Source organism: Loxodonta africana, chromosome 9, assembly GCF_030014295.1.
Source record: "Loxodonta africana isolate mLoxAfr1 chromosome 9, mLoxAfr1.hap2, whole genome shotgun sequence".
Lineage (NCBI taxonomy): Eukaryota > Metazoa > Chordata > Mammalia > Proboscidea > Elephantidae > Loxodonta > Loxodonta africana.
In genome coordinates, this window is record NC_087350.1 from 72,185,475 (window position 1) to 72,208,120 (window position 22,646).

Below are 22,646 nucleotides of genomic sequence, written 5' to 3' on the forward strand. Positions count from 1 at the left end.
TTTTTTTTTTTTTTAAATTAGATAACATAAAATGCCAAACAGAGCCTGGTACTTAGTAGGTATTCAACAAATGTTAGCTTTCTTCTTTCTCTTTAATCAAGTCTGTATGTTCCAAATAGGTGATTGATGACTTAGGGGACAAGACAGACGGTCAGTTTAAATGATTAATGCCTTTTCAAGCATCTTTCCTCCCCCTGTAAAGCTTTCTGGTTTACCTATTTATTCAATCCTATATTCTCCTACTTGACCTAATTTTAACATAGAGAAAAATGCAGCTAGAATAAAGAAAGAGCAAGTTGGCAGGTATTTATAGAGGTCCATCTTTCTTTTGACAGGTATTTGTGAACTTTGCCAAGGACCAAAGTGATGATGACCACTTAAAGGACCTGTCATTACACAAAAACCAGACAGTAGTGGATGTTGCAGTTCTTACGTCTTTTCTGCAGGATGAGAAAGTCAAAGAAAGTTATGTATGAAGAATCCTGTTCATACAGGGCAGCTGAAAGAAAGGAGGAACTAGACCTTCCTTTATGCCATGTGAAGTGTTCCAGAGGAAAGAGCCAGGAGTTTTTGTGGGAAGAAATAAACTGGATACTGTACTGATACTATTCAATGCAATGCAATTCAATGCAATGAAAACAAAATTCCATTACAGGGGCAGTGCCTTTGTAGCCTATGTCTTGTATGGCTCTCAAGTGAAAAAGACTTGAATTTAGTTTATTACCTTATACATGTGTGAAACTCTAGTATGGAACCCAGTGGACATATGGGTTTGAAATCATACTCTTTTTTTCCTTTGTATTCTAACTGGGATCGCAACAATAATTCATCAGTTAATCATGGCCAGTGATTATCAAAATCAAAAGGCATGCAGATCCTCATTCATTAACCCATGCCATGTCAGGAGACTGGTTTCCCGGTGACACATCCATTGCTGGCAATGAGTGTGCCAGAATTACTAGTGCCAAGTTACTTAGAAAGCCTGAAGCGCCACAGTGTGTCATGCACACTTTTGTGAAATCTCCTCTGCTCAGAGTCTGTCGACATCATTAAATATCAGGCAACAAAATGGTGCCATGTGTGGGCAAAGTCCTGCTTTGATTTCTTCTTTGGTGGAGCTGCTCTGGTGGTGGTCACATGAGAAATGTGGGCATCTCTAGACACCCGAGACTTGGTTCCACTGTCATGTTGTCCCTCACTTGGAGCCATGAGTCTCCAGGGCCATCTTTCTGGGATGGCCATCTTATGCATACTTAGATCCTGGTAAGCAAAGAATTGACAGCCAAATTACTGGTGCTGCAAGCTGTTGAGGCCAGGGCATGGGATTAAAGGGACAGCTGTCAAGCCTGGGGAGGCCTGTGCCCATCCGTCCTGATTGTCTGGTAATGCGGTACACTGCATCTCAAGATCTTTGTTGTTTGACACAGTGTTGTATTATTTCTGGCTTTTTCAATTAATTTAGAATATCAAAAGATAGAGTTGTACTTTGACAAAAATCTTTGTACTTTTAATGTTATTTGGATTTTTAAGTTCTGTCAGTGACTTCTGAAACCTTAGAATGGACTCTTTGTAGAACGTAGTAGCATAGCGGAGTATGGCCATGCTGCTATACTAGCCTTATTTTCTCATATAAGTTTGCAGATGGGTAGTCTGACTAGTGAAAATAATGCGATGGTCAAGATCTCATGACAATGTTAGATTTGAATTTCTTTAAGGTGATTTAAAATACTCAATCTCAGTCTATGAATCAAGTATTTTTTGAACGTGTGCTATAGCTGAATGAATATGGATAGTGGAGTGAGAAATTAAGTCTTGGTAGACTTCTTGTGCCATGTTGTTCGTCTAACTGGTTTACAAACATAGGTTGTTTATATAGTTCTTGTGTGGGAGCCCACTGAAGGAATATTGGGCAACCCATTTATTTTTTAAATAGCAACAATTGCAAGAGCCAAGCAAGTACAAGTGTCGTAAGTGTCACAGGCTAAACAACGAATTCTTTCACAGAGAAATTGGCAACTTGGAAACTTGTTGAAAATATAACTTGTGATTATGGTATTGTAGTACTTTAAAATAACTGGTTTTGCATATGTTAGACAACCCATTAAAATCTCTTGACAGTCTCAAAATTTCCATTTCTTCAATCACTACCCTATGGTGAAAAAAATAAAAAGCAAAAAACTCCAGCAAACCCTACAAGGGGTATTTTTCAAACTTTTCTAACCCAATCTTAATTTTTTGGTCAGTAAACACTAAAAAATATTTCAGTAATGTTTAATGCCATCTATCTTGACACAAAAATATGAGAGAAGTACTGTTTGGTGAGATTTACGTGATCTTTCAATATCATTATTCTTTTTCTAAAATTTAAATACTAACTCTGAAGGTGTAAGATTTCAGATCTATCTCAAATTCACCTATGTTTTCTTGTAGAGTTTACAGAATGTTTTTTAATTCACTACTTGAAAATAGAAAATGACTGTTTTAGAAACAATATTTTTTGAGATAAGTAATATGTAATAGAGACACATTTCCAGTAATTATTGGCATGAGTTCATTATATTTCCTACTATCTTTGGTGATTTAAAATTCACAGAATAGTTCGTCCTATCCAAATATTTTTCAAAAATTAAACACCTTTTTTATTTTTCCCATTTCTTATAATTGTGTTCTAATTCTCCATTACATTAAATCCATAAGCAGCTCCTTGCTTTAATTACTCTGATTTTGAGGCCATATTTAAAAATTCAAAAGTCACTGTATTATCCTTTTCCTGGAAAAAAAGTTTCAATGCAGATTTTTTAAAAATCTCATTTGAAACTACAATTTACAGTTACACATCACCTTCATTAATATTGTTACTATTTAGACTGTTTAGATAATAATCTTTTATATTTTCCTGTGTAAACCTAATTAGAAATTTTTGCTAGCTTTATGCTTGCTCAGTCAAGTAAAATTTTATATATTCCATGTGGAAATGTAATTATGTGAGTTTCAGAAATTCTCAAAAAAAATTTCTTCAAAGATTTCTGCTTTGGCTTCTTCTGGACACCTTGGAAACTTTATTAACAACTGTGAATATGAAAAAAAGAAAACAACCCTTTATAAATAAATGCCCAGCACAGTTCATTGTTAAAAAACAACCAACCAAACCTCAAACTACTGTATTTCAATATCTGTACTGAAAGCACATGCTTTATGACTATTAAATGTTACACATCATCTGTTCACTGTACTCATTGACTAAAGGAATTTGTCTACATTTTATTCTTATGATTGTATGTATCAGGTAAAAATTTCCAAAGAGCCATGTGTCATATAATACTGAATCACTTTGATATTGAGATATTAATTTGTACCCCTGTTACTACTTACTGCTAATATATTGTAGTTATTAGGTGCCATTGAGTCCATTCCGACTCATAGCGACCCCATGTGACACAGTAGAACTGCCCCATAGGGTTTCTTAGACTGTAATCTTATGGGAGCAGATCGTCAGGTTGTTTCTCCCATGAAGCCATTGGTGGGTTTGAGCTGCAGACCTTTTTGGTTAGCAGCCAAGCTCTTAACCATTGCGCCATCAGGGTTCCATTTACTGGTAAATTAGTACTATACTAATATGCTCTAATTTTTTTCAAATTGTTGCATCCCTTTTTATAGAATATTTATATTTCAGTAAGGATTACGTATGCTATTCTCCCTTCTTAAACCCTAGGATGAAGCTGTTTTTGTGCTTTTCCTTTATCATTGGCCCTTCATTCCAAGCACTTTATGCTGTCTGTAATGGGATCTATTTTTGCACTGGAATATCTAAAAATTGCAAAACTAGACAGAAGTTTCACAATAGATTTCTAAGTTAAATCATTTTCATTAAAAGAAAAAAAATAAAAAAAATATTTGTATTGTCAATAACTTTATATGAAGTATTAAAAAGGTATATTTCTATGTTGTAATGAGTTACAAAATAAAGCAGTGTCAGTTCTGTTGTCTATACAAATTTACTTTCGTGCATTCGTAGCACCACCTACTGTTAAAATGTGTTAAAGCTATTACAATAGGAAATACCTGCTTGTAGAGGGGAAGCTATTTGGATCAGAAGTAAAAATTTTAGAAAGGGCTTCAATGTCCTATTAATCACAAAAGAGAACTCAGGGGACTCCTTGAAAATAAAAAGAAAGGGCGTTTTGCACCTTCATGATTCAGTTACTATATTCAGTAACTGTTATTAAGCAAATTTAAGAGGTTTTTAGATAAACTTACTCTGGTGATTTTGAAGCTGCAGAGACTGAAAATACTCAGTAGCTAAGTTTATTTAATTAATGAAAACTTAACTTGGTATCGAGGAGGCTACAAAGGCAGCCTTCAGTGTTCTTTTGTTTATTCAACCAAAAATACAAGGACACAGTATGCCAAATATACTAGCAAGGTGCTAGGGGTGAGGATGCACAAAAATACAAATGATACTGAGACTAACATCAGAGATACCTTTTCTCCTGTAAAAAGTTGTGCAGTGTATATACAATGTTATGTAGTGCGATGATGAGACATGCAGACATTTTTCATAGCTAATTTGGAAACTGTATGGGCAGTTCTACTCTGTCCTACAGGGTCGCTATGAGTTGGAATCGACTCGACGGCACTGCGTTTGGTTTTTTTTTTTTTTGGTTACTCATGAGTCAAAGTTTCAGAAAAAGATGTCTGCTTTTCTCAGTACCTGAAGAACTCCTGTTATGACAGTGCTTTAAGACAAGACAATGGAGCCCTGGCTCTCCTTGTGACTTCTTCTGAATGCCATGACATGTAGTGAGCAGTCCTTTTGTGTAGGCATGAATCTGAACTTGTGTGCACGAGCACCTTGGGATGACTGCTCAGCATCAGGATCGTAACTGCATCCTCCCAACTTGAAATTCCAATTATAGAAACCTTAATGAAATGATAGAAAACTGTGTTTGTGAAAATTTGACGATTGAAGGAGAGAAAAAAAAAAAAACACTGAAAAATGAAGACAGTTAATTTAAATTAGCTACCTTTTGCAAGTTTTTACTGTATTGTCAGGCACTTCATTTAATCAGCCCTGGGATACTCTAACATAGGAGGTCAAGAAAAGAGGAGACCGAGAAGTAGCAGCTAATGAGAAAAAAGGCTCTGTGTAGTATCTTGGAGGACAAATGAAAGAGTGTTTCCAAAAGAAAGAGATCAATAAAATGAGGACTGAGAAATGAGATTGACAAGAGCAATTTGGCTGATGTGGTGATTAAAGGAAGTTCAAGAGAGAACGTGAGGAGAGAAACTGGGTGCAGGCAGTATGGACTACACTTTTGAGTTATATTGTAAAGGAAAAGCAAAATGGGGCAGTAGCTAGAGAGGAAAGTACGTTTATTTTTTAAGATGGGGAAAACAGCATATTTGTATGCTGGTGAGAAGGATCCTACAGAAAGGGAAAAACTGTGGTTTCAGGAAATAGGGAAGAACTGCTGCAGCCACATCCTTAAGCAAGTAAGCGTACAAATAGAGGAGTTGTCTGTCTTTGCTTGGAGCATGTGAAGTTCATCCATGGTAACAGGAAAGAAGGCAGGGCATACCGACTGTCTCACATGACATAATGGTCCAGGTAAGTATGAGATCCCAGGGGTCTGGATAAATGAGAGGTGACACACTTTTTGTTTTCCAAAATTTCTTCAGATAGCTAATTCATAATTTACTATTTTCATTTGCAATATGTTTCAGAAATGTAAAATAACAGCTGTAAAGTACAGACTAGCAGGAGAGCTTGGAAATAACAAAACTAAAGTTAGAAGGCAGAGGCATTCAACTAAAATAGAAATTATAGGTATATTAGGGAAACCCTAGCCCACCTGTGATAGTGCAATAAAAAATTCTCCTTCTGGGGTTATAGCATTCTATTTTCTTTATGTAACTAACCATTTACAATAAAGGTAAATTATTACTGTGTTACTACCCTATAGCAACACAGCAATAGCTCTAGAAAAGAGAGTAAAAATATAACATGAAAATAAAAAGAATTAGAATGGATATGTAGACTTTTATTAGGGCAAGCATGTCCATAACCATAAACGATCTCTTTAAAACAAATAGATGTCCCAAGTATCTTTGCTAAATAGTAACTCAAAATGAAGTAAAAATTAGTAAAATTATAAATTAACACATTTCAGCATATAAGTCAACAAGCATTTGAAAAATTTTTTAATACCAAGACCTAATTACATTATTTGCTGAGTTACAGTGACTAATAATTAATGTGAAAACCATAATTAATACCAAAAAACCAAACCCAGTGCTGTTGAGTCAATTCCAACTCATAGCGTCCCTATAGGACAGAGAAGAACTGCCCCACAGAGTTTCCAAGGAGCGCCTGGCGAATTCTAACTGCTGACTCTTTGGTTAGCAGCCGTAGCACTTAACCACTATACCACCAGGGTTTCCATAATTAATACAGATGACACAAATGATACTATACTTTTCTAACATAAAGAAATGTATTTGATCTAATATTCTTATGAATCCCATTTGATACTATACAATAAACTTTACTGGACAGAATTTTAAAAAAAAGTCTCAGAAAAGCAGATACCCTGAAAAAGGTAGATACTGTATACAAATAATTTAAAAATGCTGTCACTGGCACAAAAATGTAACATCATTTTAGTATAAGAAAATGTTATACCAAAGAGGTTATAAAAATACAGAAGTGATATTTGAAAATAAAGGAAAAATCAAGATCATGAAGCAGTGGCAGCTATTTCTGATGATAACAGATACTGAAATGCCAGAGGGGAAATGAACAGACTTATTTCCTGAAGTGGTAATGACAAAGGACAAAGGTATCTTTCAATAATGCAAGTGACATAGCTAATCAACTCACCACTTCCTTCAAACAAATCTGAGACTCTCTGGGGAGAATTCATGCATCACTAGCAGATACAGTAGTTGAAACGTCTCATTTCAGTAGCAGATTATTTCAATGGTGAGAACGATGTAGGAATCAGAAGCATATTCTGCTGTGATACTAGGTAGCTGGCACTTTCCCGGACTGGAAAAAAATTCATAAGACAAAGTTAATGACTTAATCAAATATGTTCCATAAATAATTCATGCCTAGTCAAATAGCTTACCAGCTGCCACAACCCTAGGATCCTCATGAGACAGATGTCTTCCAGCTGCACGACTATCCGGACTCTCATGCCACCAAAGAACATGAACTGCAGAAATAAACCAGAAATAAACTCTAAAGGACATGGCATTCCCACAAATAAGAACTACAGAAAAATCAATCTGATCAGAGACGCTAAGTCTCATTCTTTAAATCAAAACAGTGAATATCAAAAAGGTAAAACTAAATATGTTAGTGTCAAGATTTCAGAGGGGTCAGAGATTTGGGAAAGAAACTTATAAATTAACTAATCAAACTGGTCTTATTGATGAAGAGAGAGAGGCTGGAGAGGGGAAGTAAAGTAACAGCTGAAGACAATCAAAACTAGACTCAAGTTTCATAACTTCCTGTCTCTACTTAAAAGCCAAGATTATAAAGAGAATTGTGTTTACTGTAAAAAATTTAAATGATACAAAGAAGAAAATAAAAATAAGCATAATCTTAACCTCTTAGAGAAAACTTCTTAATATTTGGTCTATTTAAAAAATATGTAAAATCAAATTAGGGTTATACTGTATTGTATACTTACTAACAGATTTTGAAAACTCAATGTAAGTATTTTCTGTGTCAATTAATATTAATTTTTAATGGCTAAGTGAATTCCTCCTTATAGATATCTATAAATGTATGTTGTTAGTTGTTGCTAGGTGCCTTCAAGTCAGTTTGGACTCTTATGTACAACAGATGGTCTTGTGCCATCCTCATAATCGTTTCTATGCTTGAGCCACTGTGTCACATTGAGGGTCTTCCTCTTTTTTGCTGACCCTCTGCCTTACCAAACATGATGTCATTCTCCAGGGTCTGGTCTCTCCTGATAACATGTCCAAAGTATGTGAGATGAAGTCTAGCCATTCTCCCTTCTAAGGAGCATTCTGGCTGTATTTCTTCTGAGGCAGATTTCTTTCTTTGTTTTTTTTTTTGGCAGTCCATGGTATATTCAATATTCTTCCCCAACACCATAATTTAAAGGCATCAATTCTTCTTTGGTCTTCCTTAGTCACTGTCCAGTTTTCACAAGCATACGAGGCTATTGAAAACACCATGGCTTGGGTCAGGCAAACCTTGGTCTTCAAGGTGACATCCTTCCTTTTTAACACTTTAAAGAGGTCTTTTGCAGCAGATTTGCCCAATGCAATGAGTCTTTTGATTTTCTTGACGCTGCTTCCATGGATTATGGATCCAAGTAAAATGAAATCCTTGATAACTTCAATCTTTACTCCATTTATCATGATGTCACTTATTGGTCCAGTTGTGTGGACTTTTGTTTTATGTTGAGGTATAAACCATACTGAAGGCTGCGGTTTTTGATCTTCATCAGTAAGTGCTTCAAGTCTTCTTCACTTTAACCAAGCAAGGTGTGTCACCTGCATATTGCTTGTGGTTAAGGAGTCTTCCACCTATTCTGATGCCATGTTCTTCTTCATATAGTCCAACTTCTCGCATTATTTGCTCAGCATACAGATTGAATAAGTATGGTGAAAGGATACAACCCTGACACACAGCTTTCTTGACTTTAAACCACGCAGAATCCCCTTGTTCTGTTGGAATGATTGCCTCTCGATCTATGCACAGGTTCTCCATGAGCACAATTAAGTGTTCTGGAATTTCCATTCTCACAATGTTACCCATAATTTGTTATGATCCACACAGCTGAATGCCTTTGCATAGTCAATAAAACACAGGTAAACATCTTTGTGGTATTCTCTGCATTCAGCCAAAATCTATCTAACATCAGCAACGATATCCCTCATTTCACGTCCTCTTCTGAACTGGCTTGAATTTTTGGCAGTTCCTTGTCCACGTACTCCTATAACCACTTTTGAATGATCTTCAGCAAAATTTTCCTTGTGTGTGGTATTAATGACATTGTTTGATAATTTCCGCATTCTGTTGGATCACCCTTGTTTGGAATGTTAACATATATGTATCTCTTCCAGTGGGTTGGTCAGATAGCTGTCTTCCAAATTTCTTGGCATCGATGAGTTAGCACCTCCAGCAATGCAACCATGTGTTGAAACATTTCAGCTGGTATTCCGTCAGTTCCTGGAGCATTGTTTTTTGCCAATGCTTTCAGTGCAGCTTGGAGTTCCTCCTTCAGTGCCATTGGTACTTATATATAAATATATAATATCTACATAGATATTACATATCTATATAGACATATACTCAAAACAAAAACCCAAACCCATTGCTGTTGAACTGTTCCATAGGGTTTCCAAGGAACTGCTGGTGGATTTGAACTGCTGACCTTTTGGTTAACAGCTGTAGCATGTTGTATCTCTCTACCACTGCGTCACAAGGGCTCCACATAGAAATATAAACCACCCTCCCCCCAAAAAAAAACCAGTGCCGTCGAGTCAATTCCGACTCATAGCGACCCTATAGGACAGAGTACAACTGCCCCATAGAGCTTCCAAGGAGCGCCTGGCGGATTCAAACTGCCGACCCTTTGGTTAGCAGCTATAGCGCTTAACCACTACGCCACCAGGATTTCCACAAAGAAATATAGGTATTATATACTTATATACTACATATAAAAATACAGTATTATCTATAGCATATAGGGTCGCTATGAGTCGGAATTGGCTCAACAGCAATGTGTCTGGGTTTTTGGTATTGTATATGTACTACGGATTATACCATATTTTTTATAGCCCTTGAAATTTCCTTCCTGTATAACTAAACACATCTATACACATACAGACCAGTGCATATGTCCTAGAAGTAAAATTGTTGGCAAAGACAATGAAAAAAAACTAAGGCTTTTTATTTATATTGCCAAATTTTTGGGAGGGAAAAATTAAGCCAATATGAATCCAATAGAGTATATATGTGTTTTTTTCTTGACCTTTTTAACACTATATTTACACCTATAATCTATATCTACATTTTTATCTGTACGTCTTTGCTAGGTTAAAAATACTCTCATAATCTGCATCACCTTAAATATATATTTACTAGCCATCTATATGTTTACCTTTGTGTAAGCTTTATGTTTTTGCTCTTGAATTTAATTTATATATATATATATGTGTGTGTATATATATATACACACACATGTATGTATATATGTATACATATATATACGTGTGTGTATATATATATATACCAAAACGTTAACAGCATTATCACTAACTAATGTGTAATGAGTAATTTTTTTGTGCTTATCAATGTTTTTAATATTTATAAAAATATTTTTTACTTTCACATTCAGAAATAACCCACCTATCCAAGTAATTTTTTTTTTAATCATCAAAAGCACATTAAGAGGAAAAAAGAATGAGAAAAGTAGATTGTTTCTTGGGCACCTTCTAGTTTTTTAAATTCTATCATTTTGATGTACCAGGAAAGTAGCAGCTCAGGATTTGAAAAAGTCTTCATAAGGTGCAAATAAATTAGACGTAAAAAAGATTTTTGAACTCTTAAAATTACCAAAAACTAAAAATTTGGCCATAAAAAATCATATACCATAATGAGAAAGAGAAACAAATCGACACAAAAACATATGAGTAGATGACAATTACTTTGTAATTATCCGTAAGAAGGGAAGAAATGTACCTCTGTTGAGTAGTCCATATTCTGTGTGGAAAACTCCAACCAGTTTGGCATAGTTTAGATTGACATGGGAATGAATTGCCCTTCGAAATGCATCACCCCACAGAGCTGGTCCACCAGGTTTCATCTGAAAAGTAGCCAGTTCATAGACTCCTAGAGTAGGGAGAAAAAGCTGTTACAGAAAACATTCAAACAACTTTTAATCATGTTTAGTCTGGTTCCAGTAGAAGGCTCATCTACATAAATAGATTTGGAGGGTCATGCACCTACACATTTAAAAAAAAAACAATGATGCCACTGACACCATGTGTGTCAGAGTAGAACAGTACTCCACAGTGTTTTCAATGGCTGATTTTTCAGCAGTAGGTTGCCAGGCCTTTCTTCCAAGGTGGCCCTGAAGGGACTGGAACCTCCAACCTTTCAGTTAGCAGCTGCGCATATTAACCCTTTTCACCACCCAGAGACTCACACGTTTATATTGTTGTTGTTAGTTGCTGTTGAGTTGATTCTGACTCATGGCAACCCCGTGTGTGCAGAGTAGAACTGCTCCATAGGCTTTTCAAGATTGTGACCTTTCAGAAGCAGACCTCCAGGCCTCTTTCCTGAGATGCCTCTGGGTGGGTTCAGACCACCAACCTTTCAGCAAATAGTTGAGCACTTTACCATTTGCGCTACTCAGGGAGACCTACTATATGAAACAAAGGATTACTTGTATTTTTTTTCCTGTGGAACTTAGTTTTTACTGTTTAAGATCTTTAGATATCTTATTCACCAGTACTCAAAGTGATGAAGAAGGAAAAGCCTACCTTCTTTTGGAGGCTTTTCTATTTTGCACCACGGCATCAGGTAAATTATCTCCCCATCTTGTGTATCCATAAGAGGCAAATTTGGGATGAGGAATTGTTCTTGCCATTCCTTATTTTTGGCCAAGGCATTCCGAACTTCAGTTCGATGAGCAAAATTATCTATGAGAAGAAAGGAAAAAAACCAAAAAATTTCAATTTAAAATCTGTATTGTTTTGGATTTCATTTAGTTCAGTAAATGTACATTAAGGACATACTGGGACAATGTATTATACTGCTTAACCTGAGGAAGCCAGAACCTTTGTAAGGTGGAAACCTGTCACAGAAGGAAAATGCAAACATTTTCCACTAAAAGGAGAGATAGAAAAGTGGTAAGTCTGTACTCTGTCAAAGGCAGAGGCATTCCCATTGAGTTCCGGCTCTCACAGGTTTCACAGTATCCTTGGAGATACCCAGACAAACAGATTTGATATCTGAGCTCGAGTTGCTCATGGTCTAACAGGGAAACAGAAATGCAAACAACTAATTACAATGCCATATAATGAGTTTTTTAGGCTCCACCATTTACTAGACAGTTGTATGAATTAAGTAAGTTATTAAATCTTTTTGTGCACCTGTTTTCTAATCTGTGAAATGGGAATAATAATATAGTGTCTATCTCCAGGGTTGTCATGAGGATTAAATGAATTAAGATGAAAAAAAGCTTATAAAGTACTTGGCACCTAGTTAGCACTTAATATATGTTAATTATTCTTATTAATTGAATTGAAGCATGTCATTTATAATTCCAGTTTAGAGACAAGACTCTTTCTCTTTGTGCTGGTGATGGGGAATGGTCAGGCCAACATAACACCTTGAATCGAATGTAACACAAATGAAATTAAGATGTACTTTTTAAGCCTTTTCCGCTTTGAACAAATAGCTTCCAAACAAATGAAGCCAATTCTCTTACTTATTGCCACCCATTCTTTTTCCTCATTATTTATTTTTCTTCTGTTTAAATTGCCCAAACAGCAAGTATACATTTACTAATTTATAGGCCTAATACTATTAGGGCCTCTTAAGATTAATGGTAGAAGAGTTACGTGGTTTATGCTGGGGGTAAGGAATAATACCTCCCTTACAGATTGAGTTATATCAGTACTTTATTATTTTAATAGGGCATGATCCAACTTATGGCATATCTAGAGCATGCATTGCGTTTTAAAGTGGCTAGTTCTATTATAATAGGGAAAAATACTAAAGTATGGCTATGTTAAGTATAGAATGAGCACTTTTCATATTAAAGTACTTTATAACTATTAACTTTGGATACTGATTGCCAAACATTAAATGGAATTATTAAAAGTTCTCTGGATATCACCAAGTTCACGTAGATTGCTAATTAGAGAGACTGAAGTAACAAACATTCTACGTATTCCTGTAACTTGTTTTATTGCTACTGAACCAGAGGTAAGTCAGTTTCAATAAGGGGAGAATTCTAATCCCTTTGCTTTTTTCTCCCTAGTAGTATAATGGCAGTGAATTTCCTGAAACTCTGGGGTGCAGAAATCAGACAAAAGTGGTCACCTACCCATAACAGAATAATTCAATCTCAGAGTTGAGTGAGAGCTTACAACTATCGTCCTCCATCATCCTCTACCTCCTCAAAGCCCTATGTTCTTGAACTGCTTCTACTAAAACCCTTATATCCAGCCATATCCAAGAAAAAATAACTTTCTTTTCCTTTTGTGATACTAACACACTTGAGTTATTACTACTTAAAATTTTTCAGAAGCCATTTTTATAATAAACCATTCTAAAATTTTTCTAAGCATTAAAGTCTAATTCATAATTTTATGATTTGCCATATGAGACTCCACATTTTCCCCTTTATAACATAAGGGTTTGAGCAGGGCTTTGTTAAAGGTGTAGTATCGGGAAGAGCAATCACTGGATTCATTTTTTTGGTACTGCTTTTTTAAAGTTTTACTTGACCTGTATGTATTTATAGTAGTAGAGATCTAAGAGTTAAGTCTCATGTTACGTCTAACAGAATGAAAATCTGTACTGAACCCTTATAAGATGGAAGACTCATACCGTACTTCCAAATATGAAACACTTTATTCAATCTGCCTCCAAATTCTGTCCTCCAGAATCCAATCAGTTCAGAGTGAGGTGTTCGAAGATGAATGTTTCTCTCAGCATTTTCCAGGAACTCACTCATCTTTGAAGGTTTAAGGCAGTAAGTACGAAATTCATAGAATGTTCCATCACATTGTCTAGGGCCCGTAGCAAAAGATGAACACATCTGAAAAAGATAAGACAAATTTAAATATTTTGGGGACGTAAAACAAAACAAAAACAAAGCAGTTTTCGAAATCCCATGGGTAACAGAGTAGAACTGCTCCATAGGGTTTAGTTGGCTGTGATCTGTACAGTGTCAGATTGGCAGGCTTTTCCTCCGTGGTGTTTCTGAGTGGGTTTAAACCGCCAAAACACTTGTGCCACATAGGGACTTTTTTGGGGGGTAAGATTTATAATATTATGTTACAATCAACTTTGAATCTGGAAACAAGGGACACTCAACAGAATCATAATCTGTGTTGGTATTTCTGTTGTTACCCCTATAAATCTTTGTTTATGTAGAAAAAAAAAAAACAAAAACCATTGCTGTTGTTGAGTCGATTCTGACCTTTTGTTTAGCAGCCATAGCACTTAACCACTATGCCACCAGGGTTTCCTGTTTATGTAGAGATGTCAATAAAGACAGCTATCAAACGTGTTGAATACATGGCTACTTTCTTAGCAGAGGTCCACCTGCAGTCACCTTTTAATGAAAAGTTGTTCACAAGAAAGCAATGGGATCTTAATGATATTCCCTTGCCCAAGAACTACAATTAGGATCCTCATAAATTTACAAATAGTTTTCCTTTATTTAGTCAGTTTTCTATTTTTAGCCATCACTACATGTGTTACAGTTATTCACTTAAACACACTTTATATTTGTAAAACATGCAGCTCTTCTGGCAGGTACAAAAGAAATAAATTTACTAGTAGAAAACTTTATTTTTGAGGTTCTTAAAAAAAAGAAAATTGCTGTTCAGGTCAACGTATTTCTTAAATCTAATGAGAGAGATGACTGATCAAAAACAGGACTGGAACATAACTAATGTCACAGAAAGCTATAATCCATCCAATGGCACCATAAGATGTTGACAGATTATATCAATGCTAAAACCAAAAAAACCAAACCCAGTGCCGTTGAGTCAATTCTGAATCACAGCAACCCTATAGGACAGAGTAGAACTGCCCCATAGAGTTTCCAAGGAGCACCTGGCGGATTCAAACTGCTGACCCTTTGGTTAGCAGCTGTAGCACTTAACCACTACGCCACCAGGGTTTCCACATCAGTGCTAGAAGAACAAAAATCGATGAATTAGAACTGTCTGAATCATTATTAGTTTTTAATTATAGATACAATGTAAAAAAGGATATTTAATCCATCCAGTTATATCCTGTTACCCGCTGCCGTTGAGTCGATTCTGACTCAGCGAAACCCTGGTGGCATAGTGGTTAAGAGCTATGGCTGCTAACTAAAAGGCTGGCAGTTTGAATCCACCAGGCACTCCTTGGAAACTCTGTGGGGGCAGTTCTACTCTGTCCTGTAGGGTCACTATGAGTCCAGTTGTATCAGGTAGATGGAAATCTCTCTTAATTAATCTTTAATCCCTTTATAATTATATGCTAACTATGTAACTTTCTATTCTAATTCGGTCCCCTGAGCGAATTTAACTTTCAGTAGAAAATAATCTGCCAGAAATTATCCTACCAGAAATTCCTCTTTGTACACACATACACATGTATACATATATGCATGTAGCATTCCAGTTTACAAATTCATCTCATGTCTGATTGGTTACTACCTGCCGGTTCCCAGAAGCCCATTACAACAGAATAAGAGAGTTTCGGTACCCTCAAAGCTATGAATAAATTTTGAGCTTACATTGACTACCTGGTGTGTCAGACGAGATCAGTAGGGTTTTAGCTCTATACATTTTGGTTACAACATACAATTGCATACGTATTACTTGTGATTAATAGGATTGAATTATAAATATCATTTTGAGTTCACTCCATTCATGTCTATTTTGAGTTATATTCTTTTTTGTCCAAATGTCTAATCTTGCTTAGAAAGCAAGTACTCCCACCAAAAACAACTGCAGCTATCCCTTCTGTTTGTGGACATTATCTTTTTAGCCAAACTCTAATAAAGGAATGTTATGCAAATAAGCAACACCTAATCTGCCTCTGTAAAGATTACAGCCTTCGATACCTTATGTGGCAGTTCTGTTCTGTCCTACAGGTCCACTGTGAGTCGAAATTGATTTGCCAGCAACAGGTTAAGGTTTAAAGCACTTATGATTCCTCTCTCAGCTTCCCAGTCTCTGGCCTACAACAAAAATTTGTCTTGTCCCTCAACTACACCTGCCTCATCGTATGAGTCAGAATCTACTCCACAGCTTCAGGTTTTGTTTGGTTTTAGTATCTACAGTTTAAAAAGTATTATAAACAAAATACAAATATATCAGAAAATAAGCCAATGGCATATTTGTGAAAATTGCTTAAGTTGATTTTCAGAGAATTTGTATTTGGAGAATTAAAATAAGAGGTCAAAGCACACATTTCTTACTCTTTTTCACAGGAGAAATAAATAAGAGGGATGGCCAGGGCAAAGTTAACAGCAGTGAGGCAGGTGTGGTTGGGAACTTCTGGGCTGGGTCCTCCCCCACCCGAACCCTGGGCCTCCCCTTCAGGGTTCTCTGCAAGATGCTCGGGCGTTGTGCATTTCGTTTAAAAGAGGGAAGCTGGTTCTGTTAGTGGCTGATAGTCCTCTTCCTCCCTCAACCTCAGTAAGGAAGGGTGGTGACTTGTAAACGGGACATCAGCAGGAGAATCCCACAAAGCACTTGGCCCGCAGACAACCTGGCGGGCTCTTCACAAGCAGCAGATGCAACTTTTCTGGGCAGCAAAAGGGCGACAGGCGACGCACCTCGGGGGCGCCTGGCACCTCAGCCAGAAGAGCCCACTGCCCACTGCTGCCCGCGAGAAGGAGGCGATATCGACAGGTGATGCCCTTCCTCCTCACGCGCATCTCGGGGTCGTGCCCTCAGGAGGTTGGGGGAAAGAGCGCGGAGATTGCCGGACGGGCGAGCGCGTGTGTACGGAGAGCGCATGCGCGGGGCTCGTGCGCGCGTGCACTGCAGACACCCTTCCCCTCCCGCTAGGAGCGCCGCCGGGACGACTCTGAGGCCACTACCTGAGGCGCGAGCTGCCGCGGGGCCAGAGCCCTAGTCAGGCCGCTTCGGAGGACGAACATGATGAGGCTTCGAGCGCTGCGGAGAAGGGCAGCCAGCAGTTATCTTTCCCGGATTCCTTTCCTCTTCCCAGCAGGAAGAGGCTCTGACTGCACCAGTGGCAGACACGGACTGTGGGGCGGGACTCGGCGGGGCCAGCTCCGCCCCAGTCGGGAGGCGCGGCCCGAGGCCTTGCTCGCTTGTGGTCCTTGGCGGGCATGACGAACGTTTTGTGTCACCCTGACCTGCCGGTCACATTTTGGTGCCCCTCAACTTCTTCTTCTTCTTTTTTTTTTTATGATGGTACTTTTATATGAAGGTTTACAGAACAAACTATCTTCTAATTTAACAATTAGTAAATATTGTTTTGCGACTTGGCTACCAACCCCACAACATGTCAACATTCTCCCTTCTGGACCTTTGGTTCCCTGTTACCAGCTTTCCTGTCCCTTCTTGCCTTTTAGTCCTTGCTTTTGGGCTGGTGTGCTCATTTAGTCTCATTTTGTTTTATGGGCCTGTCTAAGCTTTGACTGCAGGATGAATCTCAGGAGTGACTTCATTACTGAGCTAAAAGGGTGTCCATACTCTGGGATTTCTCCAGCCCCTGTCAGGCCAGTAAGTCTAGTCTTTTTTTTTGTGAGTTAGAATTTTGTTCAACATTTTTCTCCAGCTCTATCTGGGACCAGTCAGTGGTGGTAGCCAGGTACCATCTGGTTGTGCTGGACTCAGTCTGGTGGAGGCTGTGGTGGTTGTGGTCCGTTAGTCCTTTGGACTAATCTTTCCTTTGTGTCTTTGGTTTTCTTCATTCTCCCTTGCTCCAGGTGGGGTGATACCAGTAGAATATCTTAGATGGCTGTTCACAAGTTTTTAAGACCCCAGACGCTACTCACCCAAGTAAGATGTAGAACATTTTCTTTATAAACTATGTTATACCATTTGAGATAAATGTTCCCCGAGACTATGGCCCCACTGCCCTCAGCCCAGTAATTTGATCCCTTAGGTGTTTGGATATGTCTGTCTATGGACGTTGCCCCAAATTTGTGGCTTCAAATATCAGAGGGGATATTAGAATTATCTGAATGTTGAGATCTGTCCTGCTCCACAGTTGTGGGTCCACCACCTCATCTGCTTCAATAAAATTTGTACATGTTTGTGGTACAAAGTATGTATGTATGTCCACTGAGAAGTATGAATGTATGGATGTGTGCATATGTAATACTTTGCTACAAAACCAGAGAGGTTTTTGTCAGGGTTAAGCTGGACAGTGAATAAGGAAGACTGAAGAAGAATAGATGCCTTTGAATTATGGTGTTGGTGAAAAATACTGAATATACTGTGGACTGCTAGAAGAATAAACAAGGCTGTCTTGGAAGAAGTACAGCCAGAGTGCCCCTTGGAAGCAAGGATGGTGAGACTTCGTCTCATGTACTTTGGGCCTGTTATTGGGAGGGATCACATGCTGGAGAAGGACATCATACTTGGTAAGATAGAGGGTCAGTGAAAAAGAGGAAGACCCTCATGGAGGTGAATTGACACAGTGGCTGCAACAATGAGCTAAAACATAGCAACAATTGTGAAGATGGTGCAGGAATGAGCAGTGTTTCATTCCATTGTACATAGGATCACTATGAGTCAGAACTGACTGGAGGGCACCTAACAACAACAACAAATTGTTTATAAGGTCCCAGGATGGTGCAAATGGTTTGCTCTTGGCCACTAACTGAAAGGTTGGTGGTTCAAACCCACACAGCAGCCCTGCAGAAGAAAGGCCTGGTGATCCATTTCTGTAAAGATTAGGGCCGAGAAAACTGTATGGAGCTGAATTCTGCTCTGTAACACATGGGGTCGCCATAAGTTGGAATCTACTCCAAAGCAAGGAGTTTGGTATTCTGTGTGTGTGTGTGGTTAAGTTGTGTATGGTGTAATATACATGCAGAAAATACCAACCGGGTATTAACTTTTTGCACTGAGTGCATTCTCAGCGCCCATCACCAAACTTGGATTGACTTTGGAATGCTCCTAATAATGCTTTAAATTGCCCAGGAACTCCGAAGAATGTAGGTACCAAGTGAGAATTTAAAAAGTCAAATTTAAACATACATAGTTTGAAATCAAATAGTTTTCTAAGTTTTAGAAGGAAAACAGCAGACCTCTGTTATAGTACTCCCTTTATGGTACTCCCTATCCCTGACTCCTGGTCCCCAGAATAACCACTTTCCACATCTTTAAGGCGTTTCTTCTGATAATTGTCTTCATATTCCTAAATGATAGGCATATTCTGCTGTTTTCTTGATTTTTTTCAGGTATGTTTAGTATCTACTGACTTCTTTCTATGGAAGAAGAGGTTTCAGGTCTCTTATATACCACTCCCCCCAAATGCACTTCCTTTCCCACACTTAATAATGATCACATTATTAGTAGTTAGTTAATTGATGACATTACTAATTTACATTGTATCAAGGTTTATATTATACTAGTTTATAATTACATTATCCAGAGCACTGAAGTAATATTGCTTACATTATCAGGAGTAGGGGATTACTTCAGGGCTATCACCTGTGATTGTACTGGTTGTGCCTTGTGCAAGTGCTTCCGACCCCGTCTGTTCAGAGGAAGGGAGGCTTTTTAAAATTGGTAATTTCAGAAGGAGTGCCTTAGTTTTTCCAGAGAAGGGGCACCTGTTTCTAATCAAGTAACACTAAACAAAGCATCATGAGCCGACTGGATCTATATGGTTAAACTGATTTTCTTATACTCCTTGGGTTTTTTTTTGTTGTTGTTGCTTGTTTTCCTCAAATTCACTATTCATGAATTCAACCAATGCTTATCAAATTCTGCTTATTCACCAGGCACTCTTCCAGAAACTGGGTACAGAGGTGAAAAACAGACAAAAGTTCTTGCCGTCTTGTAATTTATAATCTAGGTGGGACGAAACAGAAAGCTAAAGAGGAAAAAAATAAGCCCAAAAAAACCAATTGCCGTGGTGTCTGTTCTGACTCATGGTGACTCCATATGTGTGAAAGTAGAATTGTGGTCCCTAGGGTTTTCAATGGCTGACTTTTTGGAAGTAGATAACCAGGTCTTTTTTCTGAGGCACCTTTGGGTGTCTGGAACCTCTAACCTTTCAGTTAACAGTTGAGTGTGTTAATTATTTGAACTACCCAGGGACTCAGGAAATATATAAAGGGTGTCTTAGGCTGGGCTCTCTGGAGAAGCAAAACCAGTAAAGCATATGGCAGTAATTCCGGGATCTCCCTTCACTAATATAATGGGGAATTTCATTTGCCTTGCATTTTTAAATGTTTACAAATGCATAGGGTTACAAAGGAAATCAGTTATATTGAACTAGATCATCAAAAGGAGCCCTGGTCATGGTCTTAAACGCTAACAAGTGACCATCTAAGATGCATCAATGAGTCCCAACCCACCTGGACCAAAGGAGAATGAAGAACACCAAGGTCACAAGGTAATTATGAGCCCAAGAGACAGAAAGGGCCACATGAACTAGAGACTAATCATCCTGAGACCAGAAGAACTAGATGGTGCCCGGCCACAACCGATGACTGCCCTGACCGGGAGCACAACAGAGAACCCCTGAGGGAGCAGGAGAACAGTGGGATGCAGAGCCCAAATTCTCATAAAAAGACCAGACTTAATGATCTAAGACTAGAAGAATCCTGGCGGTCATGGTCCCCAAACCTTCTGTTGGCCCAGGACAGGAACCATTCCCGAAGACAACTCATCAGACATGGATTGGACTGGACAATGGGTTGGAGAGAGATGCTGATGAGGAGTGAGCTACTTGCATCAGGTGGACACTTGACACTATGTTGGCATCTCCTGTCTGGAGGGGAGATAGGAGGGTAGAGGGGGTTAGAAACTGGCAAAACGGTCACAAAAGGAGAGACTGGAAGGGGGGAGCGGGCTGACCAATTAGGGGGAGAGTTAAGTTGGAGTATGTAGTAAGGTGTATATAAGTTTATAGGTGAGAGACTGACTTGATTTGTAAACTTTCACTTAAAGCACAATAAAAATTATTTAAAAAAAAAAAGGAGCCCTGGTCAGGCAATGGTTAAGCATTGGGCTGCTAGCTGAAAGGTCAGTGGTTCAAACCCATCAGCGGCTCTGTAGGAGAAAAGCCTGGCGATCTGCTCCCATAAAGATTACAGCCTAGGAAACCCTATGGGGCAGGTTACTCTTGTCATATAGGGTTGCTCTGAGTTGGAATTGACTCAAGGGCACACAACAACAAAAACAGAGTCATCAAAACATGAAAACAAATTCTTGATAAGTAGTCATACATCATTGTTAAGGCACTAAGTACCAAGACCTAATGGTGGGTGTAACAGCTATAATAATTTTGAAGTAGTGATGAGCATAAAAGACATTTTAGTATATTTGCAACAACTGCCATGGAATTTAACAGTATCTATGATTTTATTTTTTTATGATTTTATTGGTCACAAAATCACAGGTCCTGCTAATAACATTGTGATTTGTTTCCTACGTTGATAACGAAAGGAAATGCTTAATTTCAGTTAGAAGGTGGTGATGATAAAGACAAACATTTCCTTATCCAAGTTATCAGATCCCCTGAATTCTATCCATAGACCCCTTTGAGATGTGTGTACTGGAGGTTAAGAACCACTGCTTTAGAGTATATAAATACAGCAGAATTGCTGGGTCATAAGATATGCACCTGGTGGTGTAGTGGTTAAGTGCTACGGCTGCTAACCAAGAGGTCGGCAGTTCAAATCCACCAGGTGCTCCTTGGAAACTCTATGGGGCAGTTTTACCCTGTCCTCTAGGGTCACTATGAGTCGGAATCGACTCGACGGCAGTGGTTTTTTTTTTTTTTTTAAAGATATGCACATATTGTCTTTACTAAGTAATGCCAAGCTCTTTTCAAAAATTATATGCTTGGTAGCAGTGTATAAGGTTTTTTTGGTCAATTTTTAATTATTGCCTATCTGGTCTGGTAAAGCATTGCATGACAAATGGGTATTATTTGAAAAAAAAAATTATTTGAAGGGTGGTGGAAATTATATAATCAAAGAGAACAATCTACTCCATGATGTTTCCGCTTGATTTTGTCCAAAAGTCAAGTTCCTGCAAATCTGCAGAAAAAACCAGGGGAAGTGGATCTAATGCTGGCTCAATTGTGCAGGCGGGCTGTAGCTCTACCTAAACTCTACATGTTTTTTTTTGCTTTGGTGATACATCCCTGGCTAAGTACCTTCTTTTCTTGGAATCATTCTGCTGCCACTAGATGGTGGCATAGACTAACTCTGCTTTCACTGAGCCTCAAAGAGTGTGTGCATGTGTTTTTATTTTTTAGGTCCTATAATTAAAAAAAAAAAAAAATTAAGCTGGAAACCCTGGTGGCATAGTGGTTAAGTGCTACGGCTGCTAACCAAAGGGTCGGCAGTTCGAATCCTCCAGGCACTCCTTGGAAACTCTATGGGGGCAGTTCTACTCTGTCCTATAGGGTCGCTATGAGTCGGAATCAACTCGACGGCACTGGGTTTGGTTTGGTGTAATTTAAGCTATAGGTATTTAGAGTGGGATTCATATAGTTTTCTTTTGTTACACTAGATTATATATTGGAGAAAAAATATTTAATGAAAGGTGAAATATCATAACGTTTAAGAGTTGCTTCATCATTCCATAACCAAACCAGTTGCTGTCGAGTCGATTCTGGCTCATAGCAACCTTATACGACAGAGAAGAACTGCCCCATAGTGTTTCCAAGGACAGGCTGGATTGGAACTGCCCGCCTTTTG

General features: G+C 38.2%; 2 protein-coding genes across 6 annotated transcripts in view; one reads left to right on the top strand and one right to left on the bottom strand.

Moving 5' to 3' along the window:
• Positions 1 to 3,232, top strand: part of ABCA1 (ATP binding cassette subfamily A member 1) — a 140,234-nt gene extending 137,002 nt beyond the window's left edge. For all 3 annotated transcript variants that reach the window (XM_023545081.2, XM_003407821.4, XM_064291643.1), the window contains exon 50: positions 336 to 3,232. In XM_023545081.2, coding sequence (XP_023400849.1) covers positions 336 to 476 — 141 coding nt within the window. In that variant the 3' untranslated portion in view covers positions 477 to 3,232. The remainder of the gene's footprint in view (positions 1 to 335) is intronic.
• LOC100666816 (protein NipSnap homolog 3A-like) lies at positions 3,058 to 21,193 on the bottom strand. Of its 3 annotated transcripts, XR_775617.3 has the most exons (7): positions 16,827 to 21,193; positions 13,607 to 13,817; positions 11,530 to 11,688; positions 10,727 to 10,876; positions 7,131 to 7,217; positions 6,881 to 7,048; positions 3,058 to 4,920 (listed from the first exon to the last, which is right to left on the bottom strand). XR_775617.3 is itself a non-coding variant. In XM_003407822.4 (6 exons), the coding sequence occupies exons 1-6, from the start codon at positions 16,884 to 16,886 to the stop codon at positions 6,972 to 6,974; spliced, it is 744 nt and encodes a 247-aa protein (XP_003407870.1). In that variant the 5' UTR covers positions 16,887 to 21,190; the 3' UTR covers positions 6,187 to 6,971. The 3 variants fall into 3 exon arrangements, 2 of the variants coding, with proteins under 2 accessions (XP_003407870.1, XP_064147714.1); XM_003407822.4 differs by lacking the exon at positions 3,058 to 4,920 and having other exon boundaries at positions 6,187 to 7,048; positions 16,827 to 21,190; XM_064291644.1 differs by lacking the exons at positions 3,058 to 4,920; positions 16,827 to 21,193 and adding an exon at positions 16,200 to 16,763 and having other exon boundaries at positions 6,187 to 7,048.
• Between the last annotated feature and the right edge of the window lie 1,453 nt (positions 21,194 to 22,646).

What these genes read in the sequence shown, in the direction of transcription:
- LOC100666816 (XM_003407822.4), bottom strand. Translation starts at nt 16,886, where the DNA reads ATGTTCGTCCTCCGAAGCGGCCTGACTAGGGCTCTGGCCCCGCGGCAG. An exon ending in CGCGGCAGCTCGCGCCTCAG is followed by an intron (nt 13,818 to 16,826) that starts GTAGTGGCCTCA and finishes TATCTTTTTCAG; the next exon opens with ATGTGTTCATCTTTTGCTAC. An exon ending in ATATGGACTACTCAACAGAG is followed by an intron (nt 7,218 to 10,726) that starts GTACATTTCTTC and finishes TTATTTCTGCAG; the next exon opens with TTCATGTTCTTTGGTGGCAT.